The sequence below is a fragment of the Pezoporus wallicus genome, unplaced genomic scaffold, assembly GCF_028554395.1.
Source record: "Pezoporus wallicus isolate ANWC-B61680 ecotype Strahan unplaced genomic scaffold, APGP_CSIRO_Pwel_v1 scaffold_11491, whole genome shotgun sequence".
NCBI lineage: Eukaryota > Metazoa > Chordata > Aves > Psittaciformes > Psittacidae > Pezoporus > Pezoporus wallicus.
This window is the reverse complement of record NW_026642649.1, coordinates 3,095,433-3,122,231: the sequence shown is the minus strand read 5'-3', so window position 1 is coordinate 3,122,231 and position 26,799 is coordinate 3,095,433. Positions and strand designations below refer to the sequence as shown.

Genomic DNA, 26,799 nt, shown 5'->3' with positions numbered 1-26,799 from the left:
GTATACTGTCCAAAAGCAGAACATCTGTCTCCATAACATCCACTGACTACTAGTGAGGGACAGTGCCCGGCAAAAGCTGTACTCACTTTTCTACAGTGTTATATCACTTTCAAAAATCAGATCTTTTGAAAACAAGGCATAATTCTTACAGAAATTCTTACACAAAGCCTGTATGTTACTTCAACCCACAAAAGAGAAAGAGAGACAAGCCATAGTTTCAGAGTATTCACCAGCTATTAGAAAGGGTTTGAAAGACAACTATACCTTCAGTCCTTCTCTGCTTGTCTCCACTGGTCAGGAGATGTCAGACACAAAGCCTGCATCCTAAATATGTGCCTGCTTTGTTAGAAAGAAGCAAGCATCCCCTCAGCTTTACTTTACCTCACCAAGCCGAGCCCATGCTTCACAACTGCCCACTAAAACGCAGCTGTACCACTGCAAGGGCTCACAGTGGAAGGATTCAATACACTAAATCCCTATCGAGCCAAGGTACCCCCAAAATGGTGATGGAGAACTAAACTTCCATTCACTTGTGGTAGTTGGCAAGGATGTATTCAGCTATTCAACATATACATGCAACTATCATGTATTAATGAACTAGCATATAAGCAAAGTAAACCTACTTGTTATCCCATGCAATTTATGCTATGTCTATATGGATAGCTTAACAGCCTTCTCTAGGCTGCATAATTTACCTTTATACAGCTACCATTCCCAACCTAAAAAAAAAATCTCTCCCTTGATTAAAACTGAGTTTCAGAGCTCTTCCAATCGATGCTTAAGGCCAAAGTCCTGACATTTGGTATCACACTGGGCAGACAGAAGAAGTAAGCAAGTTTAAAGTCTGCTCCAGTACCGTTTGCGAACAACCCTGTTCTCAAGTGAAAATCAGATCCCGGAATTAAACTTAAAGAAACTATGCCATCCATTCCATGGAGCTATCATATCCAAAGCCCATTAATTTATTTCAGAGATTTTTCTAGAGATATCTGGTTCTTTTGAATGACAAATACGTTATCCACTATTCAAAGGAGAACACAACAAAGCAAAGACCAGCAGCTCCCAAACCCTTTTTCCAGTCACATGTAAGACCCATAACATCCAACATCACCTTGACATTTATTCTCATTAAAATTCCACAAAGTCGTTGCTGGAAGTGACCATGGAATCAAGATCACGCTGCCTTCATATTCCTTAAAGAATCTGCTGGAGGCACAGCATGCTCCTCAAGGTTTTAATATTGCCAGTAATCTCTCAGAATGTCATAGAAAAAGAAATAATCTAACACATGTTGGAATGAATTTGGGAGAAGGATGACATTTCTGTAAATTTGGGGGGGGGGGGGAAGTCTTCAGAACCTCAGCATCTTCACTGAGATGCTGGGTTTTTTCCCTTCTGGGAAGAGACAGCGCTGATCAAGTGACTCTATATGTCAATTAGTGCACAACTGGTTTCACACAAAAAGTCTCCTGTGGATCAGCCTAATGGACAGAGAGGCACACAGGGTGTAGAATTTCAATCTGCTTCAAAAGGGGAAGCAACTGAAGAAATGCTCTACAAGATGTTTATATAGTCATATCCTACACTGACAACATTAAGGTGTCGGTGGTTAGATCAGAAGAGCCTGTGGATGAAGAACACCACTGATGCTCAACCAAGAAAGGACAAAGGTGAGCAGAAAAAAAAGCACTTACAGAAGTTTCTACTCTTCTGTTGCCATCTTGGGTGAAAATAGCTCTTATATTGTGAACCAGTAGATTTCCATGTCATACCGCTTTTCCCTTGACTTCCCATCAAGCAACCCATCATGTTCAGAGTGCTTTTATTTTAGCTGCTTTTAAAAGTAAGTTTTAAAACCTTGAGGAGGACAATCATTGCTGACAGCTTCTGGCTCAACTAGAGAACTTTCATGCTTTGAGTAAAAGATCATCTATGCAGTACACAGATCATTTTTGAGAGCTAGTTAGAGTATAGAAATGACTCCCACAGGAACCGCCTGCCATCAGGAACCTCATCACTGTTCAAAGCGCTTTGAATCAGCGTATGTTCTTTTTCAGGCAAATAAATATACTTAATAGAGAAAAAAATACAGATAATACAGTCAGCACAGAATTCTTCCAGTTAATTATATCTAAATCTTTACCAAAATTTGGAAATAAATATTATTATAACACTTATTATCTGAATTTAAGAAGTATTTTTGCATTATAGGTACATGAAGGAAATAGGCAGTTGGACTTGGGTCAGTTTAAGAAACCAGGAGTTATATTCCACTCCAATCTACAGACTCTTCCTGGTGGCCCTCATCATCAGATTTGCATACCTGAAAACCCACAGTTTTGCCAAAATTTGCCAAGTCACACTTACCATTCATCTTTCCTCTGTATCTTGTAAAAATGCACACAACTGCATGCAGATGGAATTACTGCTCACTACTGGCTTTCATTTGAGCACTTTCAATTAATTTCCCTTGACGTTATCACAGTCAGCAACACACAATACAGCCGGTCCCCACAGAAATGAATCTCTTCAATAACTGACTTCAAGTTGATGGTAATCAGAAGTTTGATCACAAAACATCCATTTATTCAATTTTGTTCAGGACACAAAGGCAACTCAAACATGAACTAAAAACCAGAATAAGAAATTCTTCTCTAAGAAGAAACTAACCTGAAACACTGCTCTTGAATTCTTATTAACTTACACGATTTCCACTGCAGCTAAAACTAAAACTAAAAAAACTCACCAGTTCTGCTTGCTCAGTATAACCTCACAGAATCATAGAATCCCAGACTGGTTTGTGTTGGAAAGGACCTTAAGATCATCCAGTTCCAACCCCCTGCCATGGACAGGGACACCTCACACTAGAGCAGCTTGCTCCAAGCCCCTGTATCCAACCTGGCCTTGAACACTGCCAGGGATGGGGCAATCACAGCTCCTCTGGGCACCCTGTGCCAGCGCCTCAGCACCCTCACAATAAAGAACTTCTTCCTTATATCCAACCTGAACTTCCCCTGTTTCAGTTTGAACCCATCACCCCTTGTCCTATCACTACAGACCCTGAAGAAGAGTAACTTTTTTATTAAGTTCATTACACTTTATTAGAAACACATTTAACTTCTGATTGGAGACTTTAAAGCAATATCACAGCTGCAGTGAAAAAGAAGTGCATCCTCTCGAGAGGATGGTTTGGCCTCCCCCTCACCCCCTCCATAAAATGCTGTTTGTAACCAACTTTGCCTAAATGAGCAATCCAGGCTTTAGAGATCAGCCCAGGATACACATTTCTCTCCAATAAGAGATTTTCCTATTAACCACTGTTACACTTAAATATCGATCTGGAAGCTCAAACGTGTCTTGCTTCCACTTTTCAAGAAAGCACCAAGATTCTCTGGGCGCTGACATTTCTGTTCAGAGATTCCAGTCATGCCCAGCAAGCAGCAATTAGAAGATCTCCCTTGAGTAACAGCAATTCTAAAAATGGTCTGTATGCATCATAGAAGATGAAGCACCACTTTCCTCTTAAGTAATGTATGCTGTGCATTTGAGTATAATTAGCACACTAGACATCATAAATAGTATTAAACTAATTACTGTTTGCACCACTAGTGGCAGATGTGCTTAGAGATTATTAATTACAGTGGACAATTTCCCTAATTTTACATACCAAATACAAGACAATTTCTCCCCTTTGTGTCTGAGTGGCTTGTGCTGAGTGTCAGGAGGGCTCTTTTAAATTAGGAAGAACTGTTATTTATGAAAATAAGTTAAGTAATAGATTTTGTCAAAAAATATAACTTATTCATTGACAAAGTAATTAATAATTACTTCTATTTAATAAATTTCTCTATATTCCTATTCTGAATCAGGGAAATTATTCTACAAAAGTGGTACGTGTCCTATATTTATAAGCATTGGACAGGCAGGAAGTTTCATCTCTGGCTACCTAAGGTTAACTGATGTGCTCAGATGGATTTTAAAGAAACATCTAAACTTTTCAATGTATGTGATGAAGTAAACTGTTCCTGAGAAATTTAGGTACTTAAATAAAACTCACCTACTGCTACTTAAAAGACAGTGGGGTGGGACAATCATTCCCTGGCTTCAGTATCATGTTCTGCTGAATGTGGGGATGGGAGCAGGGGAAGAGGAGTTGTAAAAGGGAGATGTCTCCTTGCAGTTATTTTTCCTGGGAGAACCCATCAGACCATTAAGTAGCTAAGGGAGTTTTATTTAATGTGCTGACACAAGGTACTGCAATCTCAGTAAATGCTGATGGGCCTCCATAAAACACGGTACAATTTCTGTCAGTGTAAGACACACTGATAACCCACAGAAGTAAAACAATTACTTTTAGAAATATACAACCATAATACAGTGTTTCGTGGGCTGACAGGCATTGTAGGGAGGTATCAATAGGCATTCATACCTCACCTACATTTGCATTTCTTTTCTAGAACATCATTTGCCATATAACTTTAAAGTGATTTGAACTGTCAGTTCTGTACTATTTGCCCTCTGACTATTGACTGCTAACATTTTTGTGCATGAAGACCATTTTCTTGTATACCACTCTTGTGTGAGCATAAATGAAAAGAAACATTAAGCTTATTTCAATTCCAGTTTCTATTTTCACTTATTAAGAGCTCAAATACTCGGCTAACATACACACCAAATAGGATCCAACTCCTAAAACACCTTAATTTCTAAGATCACCCATTCCTATCTAGCACAATCCCTAAGATCACACTTTCCTATGTATTACAGTTTGCTAATGCCTTTCTTAAGGGATTTGAGTATTCCCTTAACCTAACTCCAATACGAACACATACATTTCAGTTGTAATTAAATGTTCACCCCAGTAACTATGGTGGGTTAAACTTCTGGTGGGAATTCTGCCGCAAAACCACATTAGTACAGGTTACAAGTCATCAAACACTGATGCAAACATTCCGACCTCCTGATTCGCTGACAACTGTTTCACAACATAATTGTTCTGCCTCCAGCTCACAGTAAAATCATTTAAACAAAAACTTCAAAGAAAGCAAATGTTAGTGATGTAAGAAGCTTACAGTATGTGGGTGTGGTCATAGTAATGCAATTTATAGCAAGCAATCTATTACACAAACAGTAAAACACCATGAAGTGTTACTGATGATCTCATCAGGAGGGGTATCCATGGAAAAGGATGATCAACCCTCAGAGGTGATCTTTCCAAGCTATGAGGCTGAAGAAAAACTTCTAGAACCACGTGTTGCAAATTTGCATGGAAATCATTTTGACCCGCTATTTCTAAACTTCAAGCCCTTTTTATTCTCCCTCTAACTTACCAATTAAATAGAGCAAACTGAGTCAGAATGCCTTGCTGTTGCTTTGAAAATTAAAGCTCTCTATAAAGAATAACAGATTTTACTGTCAAATAGACCCACACTACATTTTAAGTCATATTTCACAGTTTCTATGTTTTCAATACATTCTGTTTATCCATGGAATTAGGCCTATTAGCCTGCAAATCCTTAATTTGTTGCCAGACTTACAGTCAAGCGATGGGCTGTCAACAAGACAGGATGCTGTGTTACTGCTTCCAAGGTGGATAAAGTAGTTTTAATAAATTCTTCTGATGCAGCTTGTCCTATTGGTAAAAAAAAAATCATCGTATTTCTTTATAAAATGCAACAGTTAGAATGTCTGCATGTAAAAGTACTGCAATATCATTGGTTGCCTTACCTATTGCTCCATCCAGGTTCGTTTCTCCTGAATCTATCGATCTGATAAAATTCTACAGAAGAAGCAGCATTTATGTTAAAACACTTCAGAAACCAAAATAAAGAAAAGAAATCACTGAATAATTACAACATTTAGTTCTTTAAGGAACTGTGTAAATACAAAATGTTAAAACACCTACATTAGAAAACACTATCATAATAATTAAGATATGAAAGACTAAGAGAATCAATGATCTGGCCTCTATAATGGGATTTTGCACATCTATAATGCTGCTGGACACTTAAACGCAGAGGACAGTAAGAACTATTACTCTGACTAATGTCAGGAACAGTAACATTTCCAGCTAAACAGACAGCAATTACAGGTCTTTGTTGTTAACAGAAAACTGTAATTCCTTTGAAGACTATGAACTACCTTGGACATGGCTATGTTAAAATAACTCACAAAGACCAAAGACCCTTCAGAAAATGCAATTTTCTGTTATTTACACCATCTTTTTGATCTCTGTGCATACTACACACACTATGGCTACAATTACATGCCAGAGAAGACACAAAAATGCGTTTTGAGGAACAGGGATAAATATTCATAATCTGGGTTAAATAAATAGACCCTGTATTCTTTTGCCTTTTAATCTTCATTTCACTCTTTTCCTTTCATTTCTATGCACAGCTGTTTATGTCACAGGGATGCAAAAGACATTAACATTTGCTAAAGAAGGAAAAAAATCTCAGCAGAATTCACTAATGCAGTATTTAATACACAGCGAATGTACCACGGACAAACATTTTTCTCATTTTCAATTTGCACCACATATCTATTTATTTGTGCGATGTAAAAGATTAAGAAAACTATGCTTGTTTTATATTTCCTTGTCAATTAAACTTTTGTTATTATATAGTAAGTTTGCAGATGTGTCTAGGTGGGTTATCTTTTTCTCAGCATGTAAAAAACACCTGAAAGATTCTTCTCTAATTAAAAATACAGTTAGAAACTAATTCTATTTTTCATAATTCAAATACATTTCAGAGGCAGTCATAAAAGCCAACTGGTTCTATAAAACTAAATGTCATGTTACCTTCCTGACCATTTGAAGGAAAACACCTGTTATTACCTAAGTAACTTGTTTTGGAAGAGAGTAAATTATTTTGTTTGCTCATTTGAGACAGTTTCACACTGAACCATAGTCTCAAGACCGATTTGGAAAGATCCATAGAGTTGGTGCAAAAATTGTTCTGGCTACTAATGCTTGTTTCCTTAATTTTGTATTAGAGACACAAGAAGATGTATTTATACAAAACAACAGCTAGCTGGGTGTTTTTAAGCAACGGAGCGGAATGGTATGTGTATTCTGCTACAGGTGAGCCTGTGCCCTATGTACTCCACTAGGAGCCTACTATTAGCTGCGCCTTTGGGGCACCTAATTATACCTCTGTGTAGTTCTATTGCAAGCTGAAAACATGAAAGGACTATCCTGACTCCCTCTCAATTTCTTTGCACAACACTACTGAAAATTACAGATGATGGAAATAACTTCAAAGTAGCAAGGAAAAAAACCACAACAATCTCAATGAACAACAGCTACAGGAAAAATTCTCTTTTCCTTCCAGATCCCAAGCAACTCTTTCTGCCCCTAACCATTTCTCATTGTTAAGAATATGATTTCTGAATAAATCAGAAAAGGAAGAAAGAAAGGCAGACTGACTTGCTAAAGTCAATTGTAGCACCCTCCCCTGAAAAAGTACAAACTAATGATCAAATGTCCCTTTCTAGGTATCAGTGGGAATGTTGTTAAACACAAAATCCCAGAGTAGACTGTTGCCTGATAGAATGGACAGTTAGTCTTCCAGAATTAATTCTATCAGTCATGTCAAAACACAGTTGCATAAAATGGATTCAAATTTGGTATTAATTTTTCAGATATATTACTTTTCATGCAGATATATTCCCTTTTTCATGCATAAATTGAAATAGTATATATAGGATGGAGCCAGGAGGGGCTGGGCTCTGCTCCCAAGGAACAAGGGACAGGACAAGAGGAAACAGCCTCAAGCTGCACCAGGGCAGGTTTAGATGGAGCTGAGGAACAATTCCTTCCCCAGAGGGTGCTCAGGCATTGGAACAGGCTGCCCAGGGCAGGGCTGCAGTCACCGTCCCTGCAAGTGTTCACACAGCGTGGAGACGAGGCCTCAGTGCCATGGGTTAGTGGTGGCCTTGGCAGTGCTGGGAATGGTTGGAATGGATGAGCTTAAAGGGCTTTTCCAACCTAGTTGATTCTGTGGTTCTATGATTCTGAGATGGAGGAAATATTCATTAAAGCAATCTTCTCCTCCCTGATCTGAAACAAAAGCTGTTCTAGTATAAATAGCCTGACTTCTTCAGTCAGTAGTTCATGCAAACTGGAGTAACACACATCAAAATAAAACTTACATGGTGCCTGCTCTGCTGTACCTATATTGGTGACAAAGAATTTCACTTGCTAGAAGGTTGATTGGAAACCATTCATAAATCTACAGTGTAGCTACATATGCTTCAAGGAGGGGAAGGGTTTTGCAATTCAACATTGGCAGCTGAAAAACGTTTTTAGTCATCCTAATGCTAATTTTTATACAAATATTTTAGTAGAACCAAATTAAACCCACATTTTCTTGGAATCAAAGGATAAAGAAAAATGAATGTGAACAGTAAACTTTAATCTAGCTGCTTGTGGTGAAGCATTTCTTCATGCTGTTGTGCAAGTAAACACCCAGTTGGCATTTAGGAATCCATATACTTAAAAGTATTAGCTTAACCCTGATACACAGTTTTAAACTTGCTTTTTTTTTTCTCATTTAGCAGAAACAACTGTTTTCCTATGAGGAAACTGCATTACATCCCATGGCACAGTTAATTTTCTATTGCTAATGTCATAAATAGGTTGTAGATGATAGTGTGAGACAAACAGCTCTGTATCTTATACTACTCAGCTTTTCATCAACTAAATACAGTGTAAAAGTACTGATGAGGAAAAAAGTGACAAAAGGAAAGAATTTCTAAAAATACAGATTAGATTATAATTTATCTTCCATTTCTAGTCATAAAAACTAGCGTAAAATAGTGTGTGTAATTCAGAACTAAACTTTTCCACTCTGAAATAATGCACACAGGAAATACCCAGTTTGTTAGACACGTGCAGAGTTTCTCTATACTTGAATATCAGTTAGAGCATTTTCCCTTTGACCCAACAGATCACTACTGAAAATCTTTTCTAATACAGTTTTTAATACAATCAAAGCTTAAATTTTATATTCAGAATCAAGTTCTCTCTCCAATTTATAAATCTAATGGAACTTTATTACATTAAGATTTAATGTAATTTTGTTACATTAAAAGAATTCCCCCACTGTTATGTGTATGTGTATTTTGTAAACAAGATTTAACTTAGACAGCTATACTCACAAGTAAGGTCCCATAGTTGAAAAGAAACTCCTCTGTGACTATCTGGGGACGAAATACCTGTTTGGATTTAGCAAAAGTTGAAAAAAAAAAATGCATTAAATGTGTATCTTGTGACCAGAATAAGTAAAACCTCTATTTCACAGTCATGTTAAAAAAAAGAAGACAAGATACTTATTTGCTTCTATCATTGGAGCTGTCTTGTAGTGTGCTAAAACAAGGCTTACATCTTCAATGCTGTGGTATAGCTGGAATACTCAAAATATCCAGACATTAATAAAAGCTCTATTTTATTCATTCTGATCATCACCAGCAGAAATTAGATTTTGGGAAACTGCAAGAATTTGTCCTGTTTAACAATTTTTGGAAGAAAGATCTACCTGGGATGTCACAAGATGCAGCACTACAGGCATCATAGGAAGGCACATCTTCAGCTGTTTGGCCTGAACTGTTGATGGGTGTTTCCGTCCAGAGACATTAGTTAAGGCAGTGAGAATGTCACCTACAGAAAATAACATTTGAGACCGATTTGATGCAATTGCTTTACTAAACAGCAGCAAACGACATATAAACCAGCTCTGTTCCAGTATCCTCTATTCAATCCGGTCCCCCTCCTCCTGCTGAAGGTAGTGCTCATGTGACTGCATGATAAATCAGGCTGATCCAGCACTTTTTCCCAGCTCTGTTCTCAGCCACGCCAATTTCCTGCTCTGGCTACAGAGGCAGGTGCACAAATGTGACCTCTGGCAGAAGGTGAGGATAGAAACATCAGGCAGGTGCAGAAGAAAAGATGAAAACCCTTCTTGGCAGGGTGAACATACACTGGCTTTAGGTGGCTACATATACATGGAATTATATTCTTGAAAAATCTATGAATGCAGTTCTATTTCCAGTGAAATAAAAAGCAAATTTCTGATGACATTCCAGCTGAGCAGGAGCTGAATTCATCATGATTAGTGGGTGACATCATGCTCAAGCAGTATGTTTTTTCCTGCAGCATAGTACCACTGGAAGAAAGACACAAGCATCCTCCCCCCTATAAAAGATCCCTCCACCAGCGACACACACATACATTGTCACAGAACCATAAAATGGCTTGGGTTAGAAAGGACCTTAAGATCATCCAGTTCCAGCCCGCTGCCATGGGCAGGGACACCTCACACTAGACCAGGTTGCTCCAAGCCCCGTCCAACCTGGCCTTGAACACTGCCAGGGATGGGGCATTTGCAACTTGTTTAGGCATTCTCATACACAAGATTAACAATAATGCAAGTGACCTAAAGCAACCTGAATTCTCATCTTCTCATAAAAGAGACAGCAGCCGGTCAATAACAGAACTTATTTGGCCCCATAGCAAACCTCAAACAAAATAATGAGGGAACAAAATTTTAATTGCAATAGTGAAAATTATACTTCAAACTTCAGAAGAAACATACAAAAAAAATAATCAAGGAACATTACACTGAGTTTGTGTTACATTGTCCCAGAAAAGCAAGACTATGCATGGGATAAAGAACAGAAGCAGCTACAGAAAACTCACAGCTCATATGCAAAGAAGGAAATTCTGTCTCTATAACCTGAAAATATTAAAAGCCAAATCCTGTCTTGAGGACACTTACTGTATTTTTACCCTGAGAGCTACACAAAACTGTGAAAAGGAAGTCACAGAGACATTATACAAATAAAGAATACGATTTAGTATTTTATATTATTTTTATGCCAGAAAAGGCCCTTCCTTTCAGAGTAAGTCACTTTATTCATGTTGAATAATACCAATGCTTTTTTTCTGCTCCCATGGAGTTCAGTTTTCAGCATAAGCAGGAATGGCAGATCCTGGCACTAAAATAGATTGTAAAAATATCTAGCCTGGAAGATTTGATTCGTTCTATAATATGCTGCTCAAGAAAAAAAGAAAGCATTGCCTAAAACTTTCCAAATACATAAACCAAAAGATGGATTTTTCATCAACACATTTGTGTTTGAATTACTCGTAAGACTGTAATTCAACAAGACCTCTCTGTGACTAGCAACAAAGAACTTGCTGAACAATCTCCCTACGTTTCAAGTCCTATATAATCATCACATTTGCCAATTTTGCAGTTGATAGATATGGTTACTTTAATTTTCAGTATGATTTAAGCAAATTATACTTACTTCCTAGAAGAGATTAAATAATATAAAAGCAGAAATACAATTACTTTCTTACCTACAAGTGAACACTTTAAAAATTATCCACCCGATTAATAATTTATTTCATGTGTCTCAATGTATCTTTAGGGCTCATTTCTACAATTTGTGAATCTATTTGGGTTATAGCTACATCTGGTGGAAGAAGATGGGATCAGTAAGGAGCTTATATAACTGCGTATCAAAAAAGCCAGCTAGGATTAATTCTAAACCAACAGTTAAACTGCTTTAAGCGTTTCAGTTTGCAGATCCGTTTTTTTTCTTAGGAGCCTAGAGCTTTTACCCCCTCAAGCAGAACATGTTCCTTTATCATACTCAGAACAATAAAATGCCTTCTGACAAATGTGCACAAATATGGACAGATAATAAAAGCAATAAACACACAAATCTAGCTTGGAAAGGAAAACAGAGTGTAAAGGTTATGCTTGCTATAGCAGGTGTCAACAGTGCATTGAAACTGTGCATCAGCAGTAAAAATCCCAACAGAATACAAATTAAAGCAATTGATGTATTCGGTATTATAATGATAGATATTTGATGGTCAGTACTTCCAGGTTCTGAGGAAATATCTGGACCTACTCTATCAACTGCATATAGTACATACAGAGAGCAGGAGGTGAATTTCTGCCTCAAACGTTTATAGTGTGAGACTTTCAAATCACAAAATATAACCAATATGCAAACCTGCTACTTGGGTAGAAAAAAGGGATCAGGTGTTTGCAGGAAGGCAAAAATTTGCATTGATATAGGAAGTAAAGCTGCTTTTAAAATAGCAACGTGACATTTAGGTCTACTGACCTTTGCAGTGCTACCAGTTCCTTTTCAGTATTCTAGGGATAATGTAGAGAAGATGAAAAATAAAACAGGTATCATCTCATCAGAAAATAATTTCATGAAGAAAACGTTTTATCATTCAATGACAAAGCACATACAAACAGAGGTGGGTTTGCTCCATTTCTTTTCTTGAATACTCCCAGCATTTCCTTCCTTGTCTCCTATTTAGCCTTCTTATGCTATTCTATGGGACACCCCCCACCCTCCACAAGTTTTAATTAGAATTTTAATGATGATTCAGACTAGCCACACTGATCTCATAATTTCTACTTCATTCCTTCTTGTCTCTTCCTTTCCTTGCCTCCATCCCTCCACCCTTCCCTCCACTCAGTTCCTTCCCTTCTTCCCCACCTCTTCCCTTTCTTCCAATCCTCCTCTCTTCCCTTCCCTTCTCTCCCCTTCTCCCATTTCCCCTCCTCCTTCTTCCCTTTCCTCCCTAACTTACTTCCTTCCATCTTTCTTTTCTTCTTTTGTTCACTCCTAATCATTTTTTTTTTCCAAACAAAGCCCTCATTTTTCCCCATAAAATGTATAGCACAGCTTTTTCCAGGAAAGACAATCCCTCCATTCTTCCTCATCTAGGATAATTCCTGTGACATTTCTTTCATTCACAATCAACCCTATATTCAAATCTCAACAATAGATTCTCCTTATTTTTTTCAAGATTTTATCTATTTCTTCTGTACAAATGGCCACAATTCCCATCCTATTTCATCATCTTCTCTTAACTGACTCCCCAGACTCTTGAACCTATTTCTTTCTACTTCAGTTTCTTCTCTGGTTGTCCAGTGAGTCCAAATTATGCCCTTCAGTTTGCAAGTTTTCTCCCATTTCCACGTGTGCCTTTCCTTCTGCAAGACCCCTCCTCCCCTCGTCCCACTATGAGCATTTTCAGTGATGACAGGACTTCAGCTGCTACACCCAAGCAAATTTCTGCTGGAAAATATAGGACAAGGGGTAACGGGTTCAAACTTGAACAGGGGAAGTTAAGATTGGATACAGGGAAGAAGTTCTTTACTGTAAAGATGGTGAGGCACTGGAATGGGTTGCCCAGGGAAGTTGTGAATGCTCTATCCCTGGTGGTGTTCAAGGCTGGGTTGGACAGAGCCTTGTGTGACATGGTTTAGTGTGAGGTGTCCCTGCCCATGACAAGGGGTTTGGAACTGCATGATCTTAAGGTCCTTTCCAACCCTAACTATTCTATGATTCCTGACTGAGCTGACAGGGCTTACCATTCACCAAATGAAAAACATTAATGGGAAGTGTAGGTTGGATGTAAGAAGATGCTCTTTACTGTGAGGGTGCTGAGGCGCTGGCACGGGTTGCCCAGAGAAGGTGTGGCTACCCTATCCCTGCCAGTGTTCAAGACCAGGCTGGACACAGCCTTCGGTGACATGGTCTAGTGTGAGGCACCCTGCCCATGGCAGGGGGTTGGAACTGCATGAACTTAAGATCCTTTCCAACCCAAACCATTCTGTGGTTCTACATTTAATATAGAAAATCATGCATTCCAGTACAAATTATCTGATCATGACATGACATAACTAAAAAATTCATGAAACTGGTAACATGCAAACTTCACACAATCAGATTACTACAGTCTTTCCACCTGTATATGGCAAGAGATATTTGTTTCTTGAGGGAGTAATCAAAGGCAAGATTTGTTCAGTTAACCAAGCGAATTTACCTAGAATCCCTGGCAGCTGCTGCACAATGTGACATACGAGAAGATCCAGGCATTTTGACAGGTACTCACTGCTGCCTTGCTGCTCTTTTCCTGGCGTGGTCTTTCTGCTGTCTCTTTCAATATACATCACGAGTCTGTATTTAAGCAAGTACAAAACATTACCTCTCATTATAAAAAATGTCACTTTATCTCCAAAATACTACTGACCCAGACATTTACAGTATCTGCGGTTACAATCAGGACAATGCATTTGGTTTGGCTCTGTAATTTTGTTGAAATTTTAGACTTGTTTTCCAATAAATTAATTTCAAAAATAAGTACAAATGATTGAGTCAACGAACAAGAGGAAAGAAACTCTTAAGCTACTATAGGTGCATTGCTATTAGTTTAGATGAATGTATGATGCTAACGTAAGGAGCAAATCTCTCTGCAGACTCAGAGAGAGACTAGGCCAAGATGTGCAATAGAAGCAAAAGACTAAAGGCATTCATTCTCAACATGTAAGACTTCCAAGAGCAAAAGTAATTTACATCAAAGTAACAAGAGATCCAGCTTTCAGTCAAGAAAAGTCATACATACATAAATAATACTCCAGGCTTTCAAAATGTTAGCACTAGTTGGAATGGCCACATTGAAAGAGACAGAAGTCCAAACTAGCTTTATATCCTTTATCTAGAAATCTGGCATTTCTAAAGACAAATTCAGTGCTTATATTCTAACTGCTAAGTGCTAGGTAGCTGTGCCATCCCACAGAACTATGGTAACTGATTTATTAGCCACTGGCTAACTTACAAGAGCTTGCTTTAACAATACACCAGTAACAGAATGCTCCAGGCAGTATTTTAAAATACTCATTTGAATAGACAGAAGGGCCACACTTCCCTTTAGGGGAATAATATTGACATCTGGGCCCTGGAGGCCCTGTGCAAAGAATCCTGCTGCTGGTGAGTGAAATCCATGCTCTGGATTTTAAGAATGTACTTCAGTATTATCTTTTTTAATACCCTTCTTATAACGAATGCTGCCATACAGAGGTATGAAAACAACTTATTTAAGCTGACTCAAGCGTACATAACAAAACTGCAGGACTCACAAACACAAAATGTTACCCTAGGAAAGCTGGTTTTCCATCAAAAAGCCAGTTTACTTCATGAAATAAAAACTACCCAAGAATGCATTTTTGCAGGATTAGGTCTCTAAACAATGCATGACTGTTATGGAATACTACAACTCACCTTATCCTTCCAGAACTATGCTGCAAAGATAGAGATAAATCTAAAGACTCCCTTTCACTTCTGCAAGAGCCCTGATGGAACACATTCAGCTGCACCTCCCAGAGACTATGGAGACATGTTTTTCTTGCAGTCTCTGGAAACTGCATTAAATTACAGGGAATTTTGGTTTGTCTGGTAGAAGAGAACTACTTAAAAATCTGATATCACACTTCAAACAGCATTTGCCTTAAAAAAGTTTTCAGTGTCTTTAATACAAAAACGTTGGATGCTTTAAATCCAGCCTTTCCAGGCAACCAAGTAGTTTTTACTCAGAAACTCTTTAAGTTTGAACAAAAACTTGACAAAAGATCAGAGTTTTTATGTGTAGGGCTTTTTCTTCCAGAAAACACTTCCATCATTTAGTAATCATCCAAGTCTATATGGAAATATGTTTAGACCTGTTTACGTTTTACTTAAAATAGACTGGATAGAGTTCGACATGAATGGTTCTATTGCTGAGAGGGGGGTCGTTTTTTCAAAGCATGTTTTAGTTAATCCCATTTGAAAAGCATACAAAATAAGTTCATTTATTCTAAGAAAGATAAAAAGTTTATGTAACCTCATGAATTCTCTCTTTTTCCCTTACCCAAAGCAAAATCTGCTCCTTCTAAGGCTCACTGGGACCAGAAGTTACTTTGAAAGCCTCTCCCAGTAAGAGTGGTTTCCCCTTGAGAATAATCATCACCTGATGAGCCCAGACAAAAAGAGAACGCTCTTTTCTTGATAGTCTCATGAATACAAGGCTTCATACAGAAAAGAGTTCACTCCTAATACACTGGCTCAAAAATACCACCCATTTTAAAGTATTTCAGGTATGAGTATGAAAATACACATTACATATCTAATCATCTTCCATTACTACCTTACCTTGCTTGACAAGTGAGTAGCAATGTCTCCCTGTTATTAATTAGAACTTGTAGCAGGACCAGAAAGGCTTTTGCTCGAATGAAAGTTGAAGGACTTTCAAGTAAACGAGTAATTGTAATCACAAAATCCTTGGTGGAAATAAACACAAGGATATTAACATTATTTTATGGCTAAAGGTTACTTGCGCTGTATTTTAACACTATATACATGTAAAGTCTGCTCATTTTCATGTGTTTTGTATGAGTAATTTAATTTTCATGTCACTCGTAGGAAAAAGTAAATCCATAAGCCAATACTAAATACTGTCTGTCCAAGACAGATGGGCCCAGTGCGAAGGTGCTTTGTACATCTCTCTGAAGCTGCAACAAGCAAACACTGTGTAATGCACTTTGTCTAAAATGGCACAAAATAAACTACAAAATATGATAGAGTTTAAAATGCCTTACCTTAAGGATAAATGTAGGCTATGTTAATATTTTTTTAAGATAAAACTGAAGGATTTTCAACATACATAAATGTTTCAGCACAAATATGATTAAATATTTACCTGCTAACTCCTATACATGTAGGAAGATTAAAAACAACTTTCTTGGATACAACTATGTCTACATCATACCCTAAATTGTGCAACAGATGCTCCAAATAGGTGGAAAAACTGTTTCAACCTTCTCTGATTGTTCCTATCTTAATAAATTTTGCATTCCTAAAGCGAAGAACATCTTTGCAAGGAACCACCCAAATTAGGGCTTGGAAAGAAAGAAAAAGGATAAACTGCAAGCAGTAAGGCCATGACTTCCCTAATCCACTGACTACATTCCGTTCCTAGGATAAAATCAATACATAAGAAGCTAAGATCCTTGCTAACTCCTTCCTCCTGTAAATCCAAATGAAAGAATAACTTTGAAAGTTAAACAAAGATAGTGATAAATGAAGAATAAACATGAAATATTTCCCTTCAAAAGCTTACAAGTGGATAGCTGACTGGATTCTGAAACCACAGCTTGCTTCTTTTATTCTCTAGCTCCCCTTATTTTGCCCTGTGAATTGAAATTTACAATTTCAATTGTAATTTGACTTTCTTCTCTAGTTTCTGGAATGTGGCCTCACACATGGAAAGATGCGAGATTCCTGTGTACTGCCTCAGCTTTTGAGAGAATAAAGCTGAGAATCAGAGGAAGGAAAAAAGAGCTCTCATATTATCAATAACAGAAGTATTATGAGTTATAGAAAGCATAAGATTAGATTCATTTATGATCTGTCCAATGATATGTTGACATACCTTCAGGAGTTTTAACTGCTGTAAACGTGAAAGGTAAATGAAAAAGGGGAAAAAGGGGAAAGCTAAAAAAAGGGGAAAGAGAGAAAGAGAGGAAAGCAGGAGGAAAAAACAGGAAAGGAGAAAAAAAAAGGGGGAAAGGGAACAAACAAACCATATGGGGATGGGGTTTATTCCTCTGAGGAATAAAAATATCTGCTACTCATCTGTACTATTCTTCTACGTAGAAGAATTGGGTAGTTTTGTAAAAAACCAAACAGAATACTCGATATAATTTATTAGAAACAGCCTTTGCAACAATTAACTGTACCTCTTACAGAGACTGGAAAAAGGAGTGTAAGAGTTGACCAACAAACCATCAGCTCTTACTCTTATACCTACTTGACACTGCCTTCAAAAGCCGTCAGCATAGACAGCCACTACATGAATCCCTGAAAAACAAACTGCTGTTAATTATTGTAGAACTGTCTTGTATCTCTGTAATTTATTTCATGAACAGAAGAGTTCCTCAATCTTGTGCTTAATAAGCATAATTTGTGGAAACAGACTGCTTTAAACACTTCAACAGCTCATGAAGCACGGCTTGTAGCTCCTCTAGTATGAGCCTGAAGTGCTGAAGTTCTTAATATCTACTAAAAAGCAAAGGCTGGAATCTTAATAAAGTGGGTTTAAGGAGGGAGGAAGGAGGGATTCTTCATTTGTGGATTGGTTTGCTGGTTTTGGTTTGTTTGGGTTTTTTGCTTGTTTGCTGTGGTTTTTTTAATGAAATTACTCAACTCAAATTTTTATGTTAAAAAAAAAACAACCCATAAAGACTTAGTGAAAAAGTACATGTAAAGCAACACTGCCTACTAACATAAATAGACTTGACAGACTAAGTACAAGGACACCATGACAAAGACACAAAGGAGGCCACAAGGATGCTCAGGAGCTGGAGCACCTCCTGTATGGAGACAGGCTGAGAACACTGGGGCTGTTCAGCCTGGAGAAGAGAAGCTGCGTGGAGACCTCAGAGCAGCTTCCAGTGTCTGAAGGGGGCTACAAGGATGCTGGAGAGGGACTCTCCATCAGGGACTGTAGTGACAGGACAAGGGGTGATGGGTTCAAACTGAAACAGGGGAAATTCAGGTTAGATCTAAGGCAGAAGTTCTGCCCTGTGAGGGTGCTGAGGCGCTGGCACAGGGTGCCCAGAGAAGCTGTGGCTGCCCCATCTCTGGCAGTGTTCAAGGCCAGGTTGGACAGAGCCTGGGGCGACATGGTCTAGTGTGAGGTGTCCCTACCCACGGCAGGGGGTTGGAACTGGATGATCTTAGGGTCCTTTCCAATCCAAACCACTCTGGGATTCTACAATTCTAACTTCAAACCAAAGCACATCTATATTCAAGTCCTCATGCTCTGGAAAGCAAAAATATTCTTCTATTCAGTGCTATAACTGGATATGGCCAAGATAAAAAGAGACTATTGGCAGGGAAGTGAAGAAGCAACCCAGTTGTGACAAGGTATTGCTGCAACTTTCCGAATAATTTTACTTATTAGTATTTGAAAAAAAAACCGAAGAAATAAAGCTCACCTCACCCTATTATCTGACCTCTGACAGAACCTAACTGCATCTGAAATGTTAAATGAGTGGTTTTCACTCAAAGGTAAATTCTTGGCAGCCAAACAGAAGTAATAAGCAGTGGTTTGGGGTTTTCTTTATCTACTGTTGTAGTGTGGAAAAGATTTTGGATTTTGAGCTGGTTTTCCACACTTTATTTTAAAAACATAATTTCAGCTTTATTTGTTTTCAAGACAAGAAAATAAACCAGAAAGGCTTGGTATCAGAGAGGTACAAAAACCAGCCCCTTTTAGCTACTGCAGTTCTCTGAATATTTATACTAGCACAGATGACCACAGAACTGCATTTCTCTTTTGCTTTTGGCTTTTATTTTGTATCTGCTTTCATCACTGTTCTTGAAGGGAGTAGAAAACAAGCGCAGCCTGAAGTCTTGTAAGATAAGGGAGTTTCCAGATACCATACAGAAAGTTAAATGATCTCCATCTTGAATTTATATCCTTAAGCATCTTTTAATATATTGGTTTGCAGCTGTACAAAAAAGCTAATCACAACCTTGTCACTACTTCCTGCATAACGCTGAGGTCCTTATGCCTCTTATAGTATACAAAAATGCTACAGGAGGCAAAATGATGTGCAGGCCAACACTAGGCACTTGTTTTTGCTTTTCCCTTCTCTCATTAAGGTAGACTTGTGTGTCATGCTCATGGACTACCGAAAGTTGCATGGATTATTAAATTCAGGTTTCAGCAAGAAAACATTATTCCGTGTAATATGACAGGACCTGGCAGTTCTATTCAGGAGCAGGATTATACTTTTAGATCCTATTCAAGAAAATTAGAAATCTATTTTCTGCTTCCAAAATCCTAAACTATAATTTAAGCAAAATAGATATCTCTCTCAACTAAAACTATCTCTCTCAACTGAATCCCAAAAGATTGTTACAGATAAGATCTAGTTGGCGACCGGTCACAAGTGGTGCTGCTCATACAAGTGGGCTTGGTATTAGGGCCAGTTTAATACCTTCAGGGATGATCTTGGATGAGGAGACTGAGTGCAGCCTCAGTAAACATTTAGTCTGGAGAGGAGAAGGCTCATAAGGTGGGGATAAGAGGCACCGTATCGCTCCCTACAACTGCCTGAGAGGAGGTTGCAGTGAGGTGGGGTCGGTCTCTGCTCCCAAGGAACAAGGGACAGGACAAGAGGAAACGGCCTCAAGCTGCACCAGGGCAGGTTTAGATGGAGCTGAGGAACAATTCCTTCCCCAGAGGGTGCTCAGGCATTGGAACAGGCTGCCCAGGGCAGGGCTGCAGTCACCGTCCCTGCAAGTGTTCACACAGCGTGGAGACGAGGCCTCAGTGCCATGGGTTAGTGGTGGCCTTGGAGTGCTGGGAACGGTTGGACTGGGCGAGCTTGAAGGGCTTTCCCAAGCCAGTTGGTTCTATGATTCTATGACTGTCAGATTACAGCATACATTACAGCAGAGTATCTCATGAAAACACAAGCTAGAGTTCACATTTCCTTTGTGATTTGTACCCTCTCCAAGCAGTGGGGGATTACTTTTCTTTTTGAATTTTGCAGACTTACTATCAAAAAAAACCACAAACCAACACTATTTTTCTAAACATGGAATAATTTGGTGATCAAAATAAAAAGCTTTTAATAGTCTATTCCAAAATTATCCTAGACATAAATCAGAAACAGTTTTATTCAGTGACACTACAAAGAAAACCCTAAGTTATTAAAATGCTAATTTCTGCAAGATACTTCATCTACAAATTGGCCTGAGGTCCTTTAAGGCGAGCATAAAGGACGGCTTTAGATTCAGCCAGGACATTCATTATTTTCTCTTTTAAATGTCTGGGAGAGCTATGTCAAACAGCTGTCCCCATGCTTTTCTTATTGTTTTTCCTTAGGACTGTTATCAGTTATGGTCAGGGTACAGTTTTCCAATTTGACTGAATTCGAGCTGCAATAGCAATTTAAATACCCATTACTACCATCTCTTGAAGATCTGTGAGAAAAACTATACGCCTCATTATCTAGATTTTAAGCAAAAAAATACATAATAAACATTCCTAATTTCCTGCTATTCAGATATATAAATGTCACCAAATTAAGCATTTCAAAAGCACAAAACCACTACCAGAGTCAATTTTAACTTTCCATTAGTGAAATCCCATGCCAGTGAATAATATTAATCCGAAATCAAACCTTTTCTTGAATCAGCCTCTGTAGGTGAATCCCACATGATAACATTGCCAAAAACATGGTGAGCATGTGCTGCTGAATTTTGGATATTCCATTTGCCAAGGAATTTAGTACCGCTGGTAATCCCACTTTTTCAATGACACTCTGGAAAGCATTAGGTGAGTGGCGAGTAATTCTGCATAAAGCCTACAAAAGTGGAAAAAAAAACCCAGTTATTCTATGGGATTGTGATCTCAAGAAAAATAGGGAGAATAAAAACAGGTGGAGACTTTCCAACAGTTTAGGAATATAGAGAATTCATACAGTTCTATTCATAAAACAAGTATTAGGAGAAAAGGCTACTTATTTTGAGAGACCTGGAATTCTTCTAGATACATTGCTATGCACTCCATGCAGCTGAAACTAAAATACTCGGTGTGACAACATCAACTCATACAGAATCACATTACTCTTTCCTTCTGGAGAACAATAATGATGAAGCGGGTTCGCCCACGCTTGAGTTTTATCAAGCACAGAATGCAGGCAGCATCAGATAAGGCTGTACTAGAAATGAGCATAGGCAGCAGAAAACACAGAGCTGGCACCCACCACACAAATCCTTGTCACCCATAAAAGCAGGAATCTTTGTTTTCTCTGTTCATGGACTATAATCTGATATGCAGTAGTTCACCACTGGAAGTCCATCTTTAGATCTAGACACTTACTTTAGGTCTAGATACAGTGTTTAGTATAGTAAACATGGAAACTAATCTCCAAATAATTGATTTACAAGTATCAATGACTAAAACAATTCTAACAGAAAGTGACTGTACCCAAGTGAAGCAAGTACAAATCTGTTTAGTGCATACTAATTTAGCTATTTCATAGCAAACACCACCAAATGGCCTCCAGGGTGGATTAATCTCCAAGTCAACACAGCTTTTCCTTTTGATACTCCTGGAAATACAACCTTCAAGATACTGTAACTGCTTTTGCTCTCTCCAGATGAAGACTCTTTAAACATTTAAAATTTCATTTTCCTTGTTAGGATAGGAAAACAGATTATTTCAATTTGATACATGTGAAAATCTGAATTGGTTTTATGGAAAAACTCTAAAGGCAACTTTCTTCTTGAAAAGTAGGCAATATTACCACTCCTTTGTTCTCTTCAGACAAGCCATATTTAGATATTGCTGCTTACTTGGAGTGTATTCAGTAGCCAGGTTTCATTAAAGAGCAACTGCAGCCAATTAAATCCACAGAATATTATCATCAAGGAAAAGCTTTCCTTGTAAGAACCTCAGAAACTACCCAGTTCACCAGTGCCCTTGGAAACATTACTCAAAACACTCTTAAAAAAAATAAAAGGAAGGTATAAAAGACAATGAATCAAAAGCTTATGACTTTTAAACAGCCATTTTATTGACACTATTCATCTACTCTGATCCTGTTCTTCCTTGTCCTTTCTGGTCCAGTAACCGTATTGATTGCATCCTTTTCTTTTCCTCCACGCCCCACACCTTTTAAAACACAGACAGTCCATCTCAGCTTGTTACTACAGCATGCTCTATTTCCCCAAGGATACAACCCAGCTCTACACCTCTAGACCGAGTTCTCAAACCAAGAGCGTGCAGGAGGTATGTGCATCCACTAAACTTACTCTCGAGGGTCACGTTACCAGTGAACTGCTGGGATCTAGTGCCAAAGCAACATGGAGCTAACTTGGAATGCTGACATGGTGTATACAGATTTGCCAGTGCCTCAGCTCTCTGCTACAGACCTCATCACACAAGGGTGACCACTGCCACAGGCCACCAGATGAGCCCCAGGCAAATCTAGTAGGAAAGACATGGCTATCTAGGATCACACTGAAGCTCTGGAGACAGCAGCCAAGGGATGAGGCTTTAAATTCCCACCAGTTCATATGTCACAGAGTGCTCTGCTGTAGGAGTGAAACCAACACTTCAGCAGAAAAGCAGGAGAGAGTTTAAAGTGGGAGAGAAGACAAAGCATCCTAAACCACTTCAGTAAATCCAGTATCTGGAGAGAACAGATGGAGATAGGTCAAAAGGTGGTGGAGCAGGAATTGGGAACCAATGATGAGAAAAGGCAGGCAGTAATCTTGGAACATGAAATGATCACAGTGAGAGCAAGGCACTGGCAGCACCTTTCCTGGCACTGTCATCTCTGTGCTTGCTCTCTGCAGAGCCTTAACCAGCACCTTTTCTCCCAGCAGCTCCAACCCTTGCATCATGATCCTTATCAGTCCTTCCTATTTGAAATATTCTATGATCATCTATACCTCATCATAGAATATCCATTGCCTTCAGGTCTTACATGCCAATACGGTGGCTGGATAACATTCACCCTTTCAGGATGTACTCCATGACTCTCAAGTCTGAGAATGAATACATTAACGTATCTGCAATACCCCGGTCTCTGACCCAAATTATACAGCACCAATTAGTCAAGAAAAACAAAATCAAAACAAGCCCCCAAAAGATTACGTTGAGCTTCCCCAAATTCATTTCCATTCAAGTGGCTTACGTTCTGTTACTCCTCCTTCAATGGAAAAAGCCATCTCAAAATCAAAAATTATTTAAAAACCAGAATTTAAAACTTTCAGTCGACTGAAAGTCTTCTTCTTGCTGCTGAGCTTGTCAGAATGTCACTCTGACACCTTACAGCATGATTTCTTCTCTGAGCCTAGCAAAATGATAAAAAGACAGAGCTTTCCTACAGGCAAAATCTGTGATATTTACCCGAGGCATGCTGGACTCCAAAGTGAGCAAAAGTACAGAGACACAGTCCCCGTTTGCCACCTCTGACAGGAGGACAAGGTAAAGTGTCACTTCTTGGCTCTAGAGACTGAAGACAGAGAATCTTCTTGATGTATTTTTATTATTGATCGAAATAATCGTTAGTAAAGTGCCTTACTGCTAATTATTCTCCGCAGACAGCCTGCTAGCTCTAGGTAAAGGTATGACACATGTATTTGTTAACAGAAATGTGTTTTTACATGTGAATGTAGGTGTCAGTCAGGAATAAATTCTTCAGGACACATTCAAAGGCTGCAGGAATGGATGCATAATAAAATACAACAGGACACTGATGATTTCAGTTTATGTGGTCATACAGAAGAGAAATGCTTACAGATCTATAGGAACAATTTAATGAATGCAGAAATTGTCCGATATAGCTGGAGAATACATTAATACTTTACTTTCAAAATCAGTATGCCACTGAAACCTCTATAAATTTCAGTTGTTAAAAGATCTGCCCATGTTAGATTTCAATATTAATTGTTGTTTTTTTTTTTTCCTAAAGATTATAAACACAAATACCCCAGCAGTATTAACACATAACCATGACTTATATCAAGCATTGAGTAAGAAATCCAATAAATAAGCTCACCATCTTATTACTGCAGTGTTTCACTACAAAGCAGCAACAGAATTAGAGTACTACCTTAGTGTATCCTACTTCATAAGCTTCCTTGTCTAATCTACTTCATATGCAGTATAAAATAATGAAACCTCAGACTTTTGATACAGGACACAAACCCCAAAACACTGGGAGGGATGGGAAGGGTGGGAAACCCAGGATCATATTCAGACCCAAGCATACTTATGTGAAACGATCTGAGTGGAAGAAGGAGACAGAATTGGCTACATGGATAGCAATAATTTCTATGAAGACCAGAAAAACAAGACACAAAGCTGTTGGATCAAGGATGTCGAAAAGTCAACGTCTCTTACTCCTGCAGTATCCCTCACTGCTGCTTTCACTCAAAGCTCTCCAATATGTTAGTCTGGAGCAAGCTCTACCTCCAGCATGATTAAAAACTCAGTAACCATGCAAGGAAAAGGTACGATCTCCAGGAAGCCTACTGCCTTCACAGGAAAACCACGTTTCTTTGGAAGAGTTGGGTTGGCTTTTTTTGCTTATATTGTCCATACGTACACTTCTACTTCAGATTTGCACAAGATGTTGAAGAAAATTCTGCCTCAGCCAAACTCAGTGTGCACAACACAACATGGTCATCTTTTTAAAATGCTGGCCTTACACTAAAGCATGCACTGCTTAAGAACTTTGGGAGAGAAAAGTTGAGAGAAAGACATCTTTCTTACTTAGACTGACAAGTGCCATTGATAGTATGTCCCACGTATCAGCTGATTCTAGGGAATCCTGATAATTGCAGCTGCCATGACCTCCTAAAACACACTGCTTTATCCTAACATGTCATCTATACAAGGGCTTCTAGAGTAGTTCTTCAGGACTAATAGTCTTTTGAGAAATGTCCTTCAACTTCCATTATAAAGGGAAACAAAAAAAATAGGATATAAGAGCTTGGCAAAAGCAGTATCATTGCAAGTCTGAAAAGTGCCAACCCAGGAGTGCCAGATGTTTCATAGAGTCATGGAATCAGCTAGGTTGGAAAAGACTTTTATGATCACCAAGTCCAAAGTTCAATTTGAACTACCCTATAAATAAATATGGTAACTTACTACACGTCACTGCATTTAACACCCTTGGTTGAGCAAGAAGCCCATAGAGATCAGGTTCCTCTACCACAGTGACAAGAGGTGAAGAAATTAAGGAACTCAAAATCTATGATATTTTCTATCTCCTCACTTGTTATGATGCATGAAGATTTTCTTCTGATCAGATGCTATGGAAAAAAGGCAACTTCAGCCGTGCTTAAGAGAGGTTAGCTACCCATAGCATAAATATTGTGGCAAAGAAAGGATTTTTCAGCGGTTCATCTCAACCTTACAGCACTGGGAGGGTCAAATGATCTGGGATCTCAAAAGAGTCTGAGGATAGAGAGAGACAAACAACAACCCTCTCTTCTGACTGCCACTAGAAACCTCACCTAAAGGTAAAGTGTGCAAGCCATATGGCACTCATGATACTAACCCATGATCCCACCGCTACAAAAAGCCATAGAGTCTGCACTGATAACAAGCGTATTCTTGAGAATCACAAGCATAACTTGCACATCTCACTGAGCAGAAAAAAAAGCTCTTGCCTACCTGAAGCACACTATATTTTCCAAGACAAAACTGACTTTTCAAGAGGGTAAAAATAAGAACCCACTGACATGCCCTCTGGTGATCTTTCTCTGCTCAGTGTTTGAATGTAGTTCAGACTGTTCCTCTGAGATACGCTGCTCACTGTGGCATACAAAATAGGCGCAACTGTCCAATAAGCCCCTAAAACCAGAGCAGCCCTGGAAGGCTGGTGTAGGAGCCAAGGGAATGGTAAATGCCGAAGCAAAGTTCTCCAAGTGGATAGCATGGAAACAAGAGGAAAACTTCAGGACAAGTTGAAAGACATAAAGAGCTAAGATATAACAGCAAACAAGTAACAACTGCCCAGTCTAATGACTGACAAGAACTGAAAGCACAAGGCACAAAACATCCCTTATGGCAAAAGTAATGGGAGGAAAGAGAATTTTGCAGACTTGTTTAAATACTCAATATATAAGAGAAATCACAACTCTCATCTCCAGTCTTACACCATATATGCAGTCTTGATGCAAGCATAAAAATTCACAGATCAAATAGGTAGAAGTCTCAAAAAGAACCTTTCTGAATAAAGAAGCCAACCAGCCAGACTTACAAGCAAGCTTAAGCCATAAATGATCTGTATAAAGGTTAAACATATATTTTACATTTTTACCCATATAAGCTCCAGGACTAAGTTTTTACAAAGAATTTCTGGTACCACAGAACAAAGGCTTTTGTAATGCATATTTTACTAA

At 38.5% G+C, this 26,799-nt stretch overlaps 1 protein-coding gene across 7 annotated transcripts in view; it reads right to left on the bottom strand.

The window, feature by feature from the left end:
• The window catches only part of ULK4 (unc-51 like kinase 4), a 194,810-nt gene that overhangs the window by 125,981 nt on the left and 42,030 nt on the right, over window positions 1-26,799 (bottom strand). For all 7 annotated transcript variants that reach the window (XR_008975160.1, XR_008975159.1, XM_057431492.1 and 4 more), the window contains 7 exons: window positions 21,057-21,239; window positions 16,012-16,139; window positions 13,871-14,004; window positions 9,543-9,664; window positions 9,166-9,222; window positions 5,728-5,779; window positions 5,538-5,632 (listed from right to left, as the gene is read on the bottom strand). Coding sequence is in view for 5 of the 7 variants with exons in the window: in XM_057431492.1 (XP_057287475.1) it covers window positions 5,538-5,632; window positions 5,728-5,779; window positions 9,166-9,222; window positions 9,543-9,664; window positions 13,871-14,004; window positions 16,012-16,139; window positions 21,057-21,239 (771 nt within the window). In the remaining 2 variants the exon portion in view is untranslated. The remainder of the gene's footprint in view (window positions 1-5,537; window positions 5,633-5,727; window positions 5,780-9,165; window positions 9,223-9,542; window positions 9,665-13,870; window positions 14,005-16,011; window positions 16,140-21,056; window positions 21,240-26,799) is intronic.